The following is an 11,689-nucleotide window of genomic DNA, read 5'->3' on the forward strand; positions in this document are numbered from 1 at the left end:
CTTTGGCTCAGATTGCCATGGGAGACTCGAGGGAGGGGTGTGCCCGGGAAGCAGGAGCAGGCTGAGGAAGGGCGGAAAGTGAGTTGGGGGCTCTTGCGGAGCAGCCAGCTTCACGCGTGGGGTGGGACGCGGCGCAGTGGGTGATAAACGAGGACATGCAAGTCGGGACGCACTGGGGAAGAAGTCAGGGCGAGTCCAGCCCCGCCTCAGGGAGATGAGGGCCCCAGATACTGGGCTGGGAGGAGCGGCCGCCATGGCGGCGAGATGGCCCGAGATAGGGCAGCCAGCCAAGCGGAACGCCTCGGATCTGGCTCTGCAGCCGGGGGGCTGCACCCAGGGCGCCAGGGCCGTGGGGCTCCAGCAGACCCGGGGCAGACTTGCCTCTCCAGGCAAAGAGCTGCCCTCTGCCCCAGGGCCCGTAGCTAAGCTCCTTCACTCAAACACTGCTCCCTGCCCCTCCTGTGTGCCAAGCGTAATGCCGGGCACAGGGACCAGGGAGGAGTGAGACATGACCCTGGGTGTGGGAGCTCCCAAGCCCCGATGGAGTCCACACCAGGGGAGCAGGGACCGTGCCCAGAGACAGTGAGAGCCAGGGACCTGAGGAAGTAGCTTCCTGGGGGCAGTGGTGTCCAAGTGGGGCCTTGAAGGACGTGCCAGGACTGGGGAGAGCAGGGACAGGGGAGCAGGGGTAGGAGGAGAGCTGCAAATGTTTCAGGATGGTGGGAGCACGAGGTGGGGGTGAGACGGGGCTTGAGAAGTAAGCAGGGGCTGGCCTGGAGTGAGCCTTGAATGCCAGGCCCAGGGTGCGACTTCATTTTGTAGACGTGGAGGTTGCCACGCAGCAGGTGGTTATTAAACTATTGTCCAGCCAACACGTGAGTGAAGAAATGAGTGCCTGTCTTTGCCTCCAAGGAGCTTGCAGGGAGCACCTAGACCCCACTCTCTCGGCAGAAGCAAATGGTGGTCTGTGTCCGGGAGGGCAGGGGAAGGAGAGATTCGGTGACAGGGAGAAACCAGGAGGGCTCCCTGGAGGAGGCGCTGCCTCTCTCTGAACTGCTCCATGGCCCTGCAGCGGCTTAGGTCCTGAGGTTTCCCACATCTCCAGGAGGACAGGCTCACTGTCCCTGCTTTACACTTGGGGACTCAGAGGGTGGGTGGCTGCGTGGGTGGGGTGTCTGGCAGTTAATAGGTGGTAAAAGGCGTAAGGAAATGTAGGCAAGCAGAGCTGGGCCCTGGGGGAGTCGGGAGGCAGGAGAACAAGGAGCTTGGGGGTGGGGCCCGACCTGTTCAGGGGGATAAGGATGGAGGAGGCTCAGCACGCTGGGGGTCTGGGACTCAGGTGAAGCCGTGAATTGGGGAGAAGCAGACCGTTGGGGCCAAGGGAGCAGGTGAGCAGGGTCAGGGACAGGGCGGCCACAGGAATGGCCAGCAGCCAGGGTTCTCCCGCCAGCGCTGTCCCCAGCTGTCTCTGAGGCCCTGGCTGGCCCTGTCCCTCTGCTGAGTCAATCCCCTCATTGGCACTGTCGGAGGGGTGCACCTGGTACCCCTCCCCCCACTTCCCCCCAATAGCCCCGACCCCATGGAGCTGTGCAGCACATGTGGGGTCTGAGCCCTGGGAAGAGGCCAATGGGTGTGGCTGCACAGTGACGCTGCGGGCCGGGGTCCATCCAGGAGTGCAGGGTGGAGGTGGCGTGGATGTGGCTTTAGAGAACTGAGTCCAGACCTTCAGAGACCCCCTCTCATCCTGGGGCGCCCTGGCCCCATGATTGAGCAGCCGGGCCCACCCCCAACCCCCTCCCACTTGCCCAGGGCCCTGGGCTTCGGCATCCCTGATGGAGAGGAAGCCAAGGCTGCTGCCACGAAGTCCCGCACACAGGGTGGCTGAACGGGAGAGAACTGTATGCCTTCATAGAGCGGAAGTCCTGACTCAAGATGTGGGCAGGGCCGAGCTCCCTCCGAGGGTTCCGGAGCCTTCCTGCCTCTTCCAGCTCCTGGGGGCTGGGCGCTCCTGGGCTCATGGCCGCCTCTTGGGGTCTCAGCCTTCGTCTTCAGAGGCCCCTTCTGTGTCTGTGCTCCTTCCTCCTCTGTCTCTTGTAAGGACACGTGTCCTTGGGTTGGGGCCCATCCTGATCTAGGATGAGTCTCGCCTTAGTTACACCTGCAAAGTCCCTGTTTCCAGATAAGGTTGCATTCTGAGGTTCTGCATGGACCCGGATCTCTGGGGGACATCCTTCAGCCCACCCCAGACTAGCAGTCCTGGTGGCCAGGGTCAGACAGGTGGGGCGGGGAGACCTGCTCAAGTCCAGACTCCCTCGGGACGGCGGTTCGCCAACCCTGGGACTCCCCGGACCTTGGCTGTAACTGAACACTGTCCCCAGATCGTGGGCCATCCCTTATTCTGGAAAGAACCCCATCAGCCCTTTCTAGAGCGCCCCTACCCACCCCTGACTACCTAGGCCTGGGGGGTGGGGGTGAGGCCCAGGGGAGGGGCCCTGCTCAGCCACCAGCTCCCCTGGGCAAGGTGGGTCACACTGCACCCTCCCAGGTGGTCTCTGGGAGCAGAGGGGCTGGCGCCACCGCCGCTGTCGCCCTTATCGTGAGGGCGCTGGGGACAGAAACAGCACATTCTTAAATCCTGTGATCACTTCTCAGAAGAGGCTCGGGCCTAGGGGAGCCAGCCAAGCGAGGATTCAGCCCCTTGCTCTGCAAACGGCTACCCAATCGACGTCATCTGCCCGCTGTCCCTGGCCTGGTCACACAGGATCTGCGCGTGAAGGGAAGGGGTTCGGGGCGAGGTGTGGGGACAGCTGTTCAGCAGGCTGAAGTGGGCGCAGAGGTGGCAATGAAGCCTGGGCCACCCGGCCTGCACAAATGCTGGCCTGGACACTCCTGTCAGGTCCCTGGCCATGACTGCCCATCTGAGGAGGAACCTCCTGGGCCAGCAGCATGGGGAGAGCTGAACTGCTCCCTGGGCTGAGGGCATCCATGGCCAGGGGGGGAGAAGCTTCCCAGCCTTGAAGGGCAGATGGGTGGGGGGAGGGGCTATGGGGGAGGGGATGTCCAAGCAAAAATGAACACGGGGTTGGGGTGGGGGAGGGGAAGGAGAGGTCCTATGGGATGGACAAGAGTGGGGGGAGAGGGACAGGGAGCCGAGAAGGGGCCCCGATGGACTTTTCTGGGGTGAGAGGGTTCCGCCCTTCACGCAGACCCCCAGACCAGGCTTCTGGCCAGTGCCTTCGATCCAAACACCCCAGGACACAGTCACCAAGCCCTGCAATTCCAGTTCTGAGTATTCCCCAGACCTGACCCCCAGCCCCTCCCCCGGAATTGGGGTGCTCCCTGCCACGGCTTCCCCCACTGCTAGCTGGCCAAGAACCTCACCTTCCAAACCCCAGACGGCCAGCCTCAGGGCCCACCCAGCGCTCATGTCATGCCCATGTGGGCCGGACTGTCCCTTCCTGGTGATGGTGACAGCGCCCCAGACCTTGGCTGCGCTGCCCCTTCTCCTGGAACAATCCTTCACCCCTCCAGCAACACCTGGTGCAGGCACCGCCTCCTCCAGGAAGCCCCGTCCCTGCAGGCAGCACCCTCTCCCCAGGCAAGAGACAGGCTCTCACGGGCCCTGCCCTTCGCTGCTCTGTGTCTCAGTTTCCGTCTGTTTCCCACCTGGACTCTGAGCCCCGGAGCTCCTCGCCTTGGTCCAGAGCCCCGTGTGGTTGGGCAGGGAAACTGATTGCAGCAGTAGCCAACCTCGTGGGATGTTTCTCTCTCTCTTTTCCTTCCTTCCTTCCTTCCCTCATTCATTCACTGAGGGTCAGGGCTGGGGTTCTGGCCCAGGGGGCACAGGGTGGCCAAGACCCTGTAGGCTGGGCTGTCAAAGTGAGGCCAGCGGGTGCCAGGACAGCTGACAAATGGCCCTTGAGCAGCGGTGGGGCGGCAGCTAATGATTCTCCATCTTTAATCAGGCCTGGCTGGCAGGGCTCTTTCGATCCGGGTAAATGAGTGCCTGGGGTCAGGGCTGGCTCTGGGAATTGGCCTTCCGGGGCCAAGGAGGGAGGCCCAAGGAAAACACACGGCTGCACCCATTTCGGGCCCTCGGAGGAGCTGGGGAGAAAGAACAACACCCCTCCGAGAGCGGCTTCCCAGCAGACGGCACGCCTGGTCTCACTGATCCGTGCACTCGCCTTGTGCCCGCCCCACTCCGTCCTTCAGCAAAGGCATACAGAGATCCATGTGCATACCAGGCTTTCCCTCTACAGCCCTTTATTAAGCGCCAACTACATGCCAGGCATGAGGGTGGGCAGTGGGGGAGACAGGAGTGGAGAATCCACACCTATTAGGCACCTGCTGAGGCTGGACCTGGTACCACCAAGAGGTGCCTCCCCCAGCCTGGATAGGTGCAGCCACTGACCTCTCCACCCGCTGCTCTGTGACCTGCAGCAAGTCCCACGGCCCCCTGCGCCTCAGTGTCCTCATCAGCACATCTGCCGGCAGCTCCCTGAAGGGTTGCGAGAATTTAGCCGTACAGTTTGGAAAAGGTACACCACGCCCTGCCTAGTTCTGACTGTTCTCGTGGGACCCTTGCAAGGTCCTCTGTGGTAGGGACCTCCCCTCAGCAGCCCCGTTTAGCAGATGAGGAGACTGAGGCTCGGAGAGAAAAGAACCCAGACGAGGGGTCCCACAGCGGGAAGTGCGGAGCCAGTGCCACGTCAGGTGGAGGGGGCGTGGCGGGCGGCGGCTGGGAGGCCCCAGGCCCCGCCCACACTGAGCCCGCCCCTGTGGCCCGCAGGTCCTGGAGGAGCGCATGAAGCTGGAGTGCAAGTGCCACGGCGTGTCGGGCTCGTGCACCACCAAGACGTGCTGGACCACGCTGCCCAAGTTCCGCGAGGTGGGCCACTTGCTCAAGGAGAAGTACAACGTGGCGGTGCAGGTGGAGGTAGTGCGCGCCAGCCGCCTGCGGCAGCCCACCTTCCTGCGCATCAAGCAGCTGCGCAGCTACCAGAAGCCCATGGAGACGGACCTGGTGTACATCGAGAAGTCGCCCAACTACTGCGAGGAGGACGCGGCCACGGGCAGCGTGGGCACGCAGGGCCGCCTGTGCAACCGCACCTCGCCCGGGGCTGACGGCTGCGACACCATGTGCTGCGGCCGCGGGTACAACACCCACCAGTACACCAAGGTCTGGCAGTGCAACTGCAAGTTCCACTGGTGCTGCTTCGTCAAGTGCAACACGTGCAGCGAGCGCACTGAGGTCTTCACCTGCAAGTGAGCGGCTCCGCCCCACCCCGCCCCGCCCCGAGGCCCCGCCCACCCCGCCCCGCGGCCCCGCCCCGCGGCCCTTTGCACATCTGCTCCGGCTGTGTGCAGAGTGGGTGGAGCAGGTGGGAGCGCCTGGCGCAGGAGGGCTCCCACGGGGGAGGGGGGGGTCACCCTCTCCCTGCCCCCCAGGGGCTCCCTCCTGCCATTCCTGTCCCCTCCCGTGGCAGAACAGTGGCCATCACCTGGCCTAGGTCAATGACATGGGTGTCCTGGACCGACCAGTGAATTCCCTTTCTTTTCTCCGGGAAAGTGAACCTCAAGGACAGACACATCTCCTGGAAAGCAAAATGACAAGACACGGAGTGTCCTCCTCCCCCTCCTGGTGGTGTGGACACTGAAGGACTCTTTCCCAGGCCGCATCTGTCACTGGGCTCAGGGGCAGCCTGGACAGATGTTGACAAAAATTATTTATGTTTTCTTAGTATCAGAAGAGGATTTTAGCACTAAGGCATAGCCGGTCCTAACTCTGTACTCTGTGTTAGCACATCCCCTCTTGCCGCCCTCTGCTTCCTCTTCTGGCCTCTGGGTACGCCCTGAGAGCATCCCTGTACATGGCCCTGTCCCGGGGGATGTGGCGGTGCATGTTGTCCCCATGTGAGCTGGGCTTGGTGGCGGCCATGGCCCAAGATGGCCTCTGAGGAGAGCCATGGACAGGGACCTCGGACCCCCTCTCTCCTTCCTTTTGAAGATCATATCTAGCCAATCGAAATGTCACCCATGTCAGCTTCCAGGAGGGCTGCGTCCCCTCCCTAACGCAGCTGCCCTTCCAGCCCCCCACCAGCCTGGCACCCCCTCGTTTACGGAGCCCCCTCCCACCTTGGAGCCAGCTGGACCCCCAGGACAGTGCTGTGCCCGGGGCAGGCTGGTAGGACAAGGGATAGTTTAGGGGGTGTTTGCTTTACTGGGGACCCTGAGGCCCAGAATGGCTCAAGCACAAGTCTGGAGACCCCAAGGCTGTGAGTGGAGGCTTCTGAACCCCCATCCTAGGACTCCTGACCCTGACACACATGCTCTGGCGATGCCCAGGGTGAGAGGTACCCCGCTGCCTTGAAAAACCTGGCTGCGCCCTTCCCCCGCTGCCAGCCTCACTGGGGTGCACGCTCCCCTCGAGGTGCCTTTGAGAGTTTCTCTGGTGGTCTCCTTGCCCAGGCCTCGTCCTTCGCCCCGACCCCTATGCCGAGACAACTCGGACCCAGGGTGTTGCTCTGCCAGGGTCCCACCTGCTGTCCCAGCAGCTGTCTGCCCTCTGGACCCTCCCCCATGGTCCCCAGGCAGACCCTCCCTGGAAGCCCGGATCGTCCCGAAACCTGGGAGACAGGAATGGAAAGGGTTCTGCTCGGTCCTCAACTGTGTGTGGGGTGGGATTGCCTGGGAGCCTGGGACTCGGGGCTGGACGTGTCCTCTGCTGATGCTGCCACCCTCCTTGGGGAAACTGGCACGGAGGGAGCGACGGTCTGGGGCCAGATAGGGTGGTGTGCGGACGGCTTCTGGTGCCCCCCACTGCCCACGTGCTCATCCCTGCCCTGGATCTAGGGTCTTCTCTCGCAGAAACCCATGGACATGTGTCTTCAGGCTACCGAGCAGCCAAGTGGGCTGGACATTAGCCTGGGGTGAGTGACACTGGGCCCTGGCCTGGCGTCCACCCTGTCTGTCCTGATGATGCCAGAACACTCCAACAGCTGCTGTCCTGGGCGCTTCCAGGCCACTGTGAATGCCCCCTGGTCCCCTTTCCCTGTCCCGGGTCCCGGGACACCCCTGAGTCCACAGGCTTAGCGTCCTCTGCCAAGGAACCTGGTTAACTTATATTGTTATATAGTGTCAAAATGTCTATAGTGTCTTTTAAATTATTATGACCTACACTGGGTACTGGGGGGCGGGGGGATGGCCGTGCTGTCCCCGAGTCAGGCTCCTCCTTCTGCTTGAAACAGACCCTTGGACCCTTGGGGCCCCCCATGCCACCAAGTCTTGCGCACTGTCCCTCGGCCACCAGGTGCCCCCCCCACCGAGACCCCACCCTCCTCTGATGGTATGTCAGCCGCAGCCCTTCCCTTGGGTGGGCGTGGGGGGGTCAGTGTGGCCCAGGCAGGGACGGGGGTGGCCAGGGCACTGTGTGTTCCCGCAGTGTCCCCACTTCAGGAGAGCTGGCGGGTTTCTCACGGGCTGTGTCTGGCCTCCCCAGGAGGGGAGCGCTCAGCTCCAATAAAGCTGGAATCAGAGAATTGAGTGTGTCGAGCCCCGTGACGTCTCTGCGGCGCTTGCCCCGGATCCCCCTCCACCCCCTGGTGGCCCCCACCTGACTTCCTGGCCCCTCTCCGGGGTCTGGGCTGGCGGTCCTTCCCCCACCGTCCCCCACAACTTGCCCAGGTCCCATGGTGCAGGGTAGGGGCCCTGGCAGGCCTGCCTCCAGGGACCCTTAGGTCTGTCCCCGTCTAGCAAAGGCCGCTGGTGGGGACTGGACACAGATTCTGAGGGCTCTCTGGACAGCCTGGGTCAGTGCAGGGACAGGAGGGCCATGGCCTGGTGCCAGGGCGGCTTATGGGGCCGGGTGGGGGCTGCTCTCAGGAGAAGCGGCAGCCAGGAGGGCCCATCTGTCTCCCTCGGCGCCTCCCTTCCCCTTCTGACCCCAGGGAGGTCCCCATGTGTCTTTCCAGTTGTCCAGTCTGGTGGATTTTGACCCAAGTGTCCCCCTGGGGCCGTCCTCGCCCCCTCCAGGTGTGGGAAGGCCGCCCGGGGCTCCTGGGAGCTCAGCGGCCCCTGGCTGGCCACCCGGCCCTGCTGCTTCTCCCCAGAGGCCCGGCCTCCGCCTGCGGTAACCGTGTGAGCAGGGGGGATGAATGGCATTCCTGCCGAGGGCCGGAAGGCATGCGGCGGGGCCGGTTTGGCCACTGCCCGCTGTCCCAGCAGCCTGGCATCAGGCGGAACCGCTGATCAAACAGCCCCCGTCTGCCTGGGCACCCACGGAGCCTGGCCTCAAACCCAGATCCCAGCGGAGGGGCCATCAGGTGGGCTTTGGGAGGAGGACACGCCCTTTCAGGGCGTGGAGGGGGGCACTCAGGAGAGAGCCTTGGACCTGGCTCTCCTTGGCTCTTGGTCCAAGTCCTGCCCCTCCCAGCCCCCCAGGCACGGCAGCCTCTGGCATGGCCCTCCCCATACATATGGCCTCAGTTTCCCCATCTGAGGGCCGGAGGTGGCCAGGGCCAGGACTCTGTGGTTGATGGGATCTGTGGGACCCGAGCCAGGCCCGGGCCGGGGAGTTTGGCAGGAGGCCCCGTTCCCCGCGAGACGGTAAGCGAATCCGCAGCGGTGGCTGCAGCCGAGCGTCAGGGTCCGGCTACTCCCACAGGGCCAGGAATGAGGAAAGAGCGCAGAGAATGCCCCGGCCCCGGTGCCCAGACTATACTTATTTCTTGGCCACGGTTCAACCCCAGCCCCGGCCTCCCAGGGCCGCCCAGCACATCCTCCAAGGGGCCTTGCCTGAAGCGTCAGGCCCACACTGCCTGGCCCCACCTGGGGGCCCCCTGACCCCCACCCCCAGGCTGATATCTTGGAAGCCCCCCGCACCCCCAGTGCGGTGGCTTGTGGCACTCTGAGTGACACCTGTGCCCCCCAGCTTTGGCCCCTCTCTCTCAGCTGGCCCGGGGCAAGCCAGCTGCCTTCCTGCCTCTGCATTTGCTCAGGAGGGGCCTTCTGCAGGCCTGTCTGCCCGCTGCTCTCAGAGTCACCAGGGCAGGAGCGGGTCATATGGGCTTCCCTGGGTAGGACCAGGGACACGAGCAGGGGGAGCCTGGAGGTGCCGGGTCGCATCTCTGCCACCTGTCAATTCATTCATTCATTCATTCGCTTGCTCTTTCTCTCATTCAGCCTTGCGGGAGGCCAGGCCCTGATCTGGCCCCAGGGACAGCAGTGGCTCACACCTGGCCTTGACCTCCAGGGGCTCTAGATCTTTGTTCCGCTGCTGCCGTAAGTGGTGCAACCCCATTCTAGGGGTGCAACTGCGGACCGAGGCAGCCTGGGAGACAGGAAAGGGCTTTGGACTGGCTCTGTCCCCCGCCCTGCCAAGCCTCAGTGTCCCCCTCTGTAGAATGGACCCAGGGGAGCCAGCTCGGTCCGGCCAGGGCAGAGTTCTGTCTTCTGTTGTCTGGAGGACACCCCTGCCCACACTTTGCTCCCAGGCCGAGCTTTTGCATGGGGTTTACCCACTGTCTCCCCACAGGCCTACCCAGGCCATCTGGTGGCTGAGCCCACAGGGAGCCCTGTGGCCGTGGTGGGCAGAGACTCTCTCCTCGCTGTGGCCTTCGAAGGCCTCCCTGAGCCTCCGCCTCATCTCTCACAGCTAACCCCTACCCCACACCCACGCCAAGCCCCCGGCCCTGCTGCCCATCAGCCTCCTGCCCGGCCTCTGCTCCAGCTGGGCTTCCTAATCTTTCTTCTCCCATCCCTCGCCCACAGCCCTGGATCCCACAACGCCACCTTCCCCAGCAAGCCCGTGGGGCTCCGGTTGCCCTCTGTCCCAGCTCTCGTCCCTAAGGGCACAGGTCTCATTGCGGGGACGGCCTTGCCCTCCCCACCCGCCTGGGCAGGCTGAGGGCCCAGGGAAGGGAGCAGCTGTGTGAGACACTGAACATCGCCGGCCACCGGGTCTGGTCCATGGTACCTTCAACCTTGACGACGCCCCTTCCCCAGAGAGCTCAGCACTAACTTTTTTATAGAGGGGGAAACCGAGGCACAGAGAATAACGGGATGTGTCCAAAGTCACACAGTGGGGGAGAGGCAGAACTAGGCTTTGAATTCAGGCCTTCTGGAATCTTCCCTCTACCTAACTCACATGCCCCAGGGCCCCAGGACCTTGTCTAAGGCTGTTTCAGGGAGGGAGGGGATGACAGCAACACCCTCTCATCACCAAGGACAGTACAGGGAAGGCTGGGCTAAAAAGCAGTAAGCAGGACCTGGGTTAGACCCCTGGGTGAACTTTCCAACTCCCAGAGCCCGGAAGAGGGTAGGGGTCAGGAGGGCAGAGGGCTGGGTGGATTGTGGGGGGACAGAGCTGTGGCCCAGGGGGAGGGAGGGGCCCAGGAGGGGGAGGGGTGAGTGGGAGAAACAGGGAAGGGGGTGAGGTCGGCTGAGCAGAGCAGCGGGAGCTGCCCCTGGGAAGTAGGGCCCTGGGGCTGGTCCCCCCTACCCCGAGCCAGGAGGCCGGGCTGAATGTCAGCTGGAATCTCACCTGCTGTAGCCCCGCCCCCAGTCCCAGCTTGCTGCCACCTCCCTTGTCTGTGATGCCGCTGGTCTGCTCATCAGGTGCTTGGGCCTCCCCAGACTCTGGGGAATCAGAACTTGTAGGTCTTAGAGGGCCTGGAAGTCACAGGCCTGGTACCCACAGCAGTGCCCGGCAGAGGCCTGGAGGTTGACAGGGGGTTGGCCAAATGCACTGGTGGGGACGTTTAGGGGCCCACCTGCAGCTGCCTGGGAGGTGGGCACTGCTCCTAGGGTGCCAGAGGTGAGCAATGCCCAGGCCAGGCCAGCTTGGCCAGCTCCCCCGGCTGGCCTGTCCTCTGGTGGCCTGGTCTCCCTGCCTCTCTGAGCACCATCAGCATCTTGCAGCCCCCTGGGACGCTGTAGAACAGAAAACTTGCACGGCCTCGCAAGGAGGCCGCCCAGATGCAGACCGAGCAGGCCCCAGATTGGGAGTCCTCTTACTCCACCTGCAGGCAGAGGCCAGTGGCCGGCAGGGCAGCCAGGGCTGGGCCACCCTCCAGGTGCTGGACACAGGTGGGCTCGCTCGTCCCCTGTGGGTGGCCAGCCCACCCACCCTGAGGCCCGAGGGTGGCCTCTAGGACTCCAGACCTTCCAGACTCGCCCAGTGTGGGGTCCTGCTGGCAGCACTGGGCAGGACCGCTTGGAGGCCCCTGCAGGTGTCTGCAGCTCTGGAAACCCCTGCCTGGGCCGGCGGGGCTGGGCCACCGCCGGGGCCATCCTGCTGCTCCGCCATGTGCCTCCCCCCCACAGCCCCAGAGAGGCCTGGGGGGCTTTGCCCAGATCCCTCCCCTGGTTTCTGGCTCAGAGCCTCACTCTGGCAGCCCAGCCTCTCCTCTCGCCCAGGCAGGGTGGGACAGTGCATCCTCCATCCCCACTTCCCTCCGTTCATTCCTCGTCACTGCTATGTCCCCAGGGCCTGGAGCTTGGCTGGGCCTGGGCCTGGAGGGTCCTGGAGCTGGGTTTGGAATGAGGTCCTCCCTCAACAGCCCCAGGCCGGGAGGGGGGTCCGAATAACGACTCGCTGGCCCCGCCGCACCCCACCCACCATTCCCAAGGCTGGGGTGGACAGAGGAGGGGCTGGATGCCTGCCTTGGGGGGACACAGGGCTGTCAGCAAA

At 64.0% G+C, this 11,689-nt stretch overlaps 1 protein-coding gene across 2 annotated transcripts in view; it reads left to right on the forward strand.

Annotated features, from left to right (window-relative positions):
* The window catches only part of WNT7B (Wnt family member 7B), a 50,540-nt gene extending 43,002 nt beyond the window's left edge, over window positions 1-7,538 (forward strand). For both annotated transcript variants that reach the window (XM_047785987.1, XM_047785988.1), the window contains exon 4: window positions 4,790-7,538. In XM_047785987.1, the coding sequence (XP_047641943.1) occupies window positions 4,790-5,269 (480 nt within the window). In that variant the 3' untranslated portion in view covers window positions 5,270-7,538. The remainder of the gene's footprint in view (window positions 1-4,789) is intronic.
* Window positions 7,539-11,689: the final 4,151 nt, after the last annotated feature.

This window comes from Phacochoerus africanus, chromosome 7 (genome assembly GCF_016906955.1).
Source record: "Phacochoerus africanus isolate WHEZ1 chromosome 7, ROS_Pafr_v1, whole genome shotgun sequence".
NCBI classification, from domain to species: domain Eukaryota; kingdom Metazoa; phylum Chordata; class Mammalia; order Artiodactyla; family Suidae; genus Phacochoerus; species Phacochoerus africanus.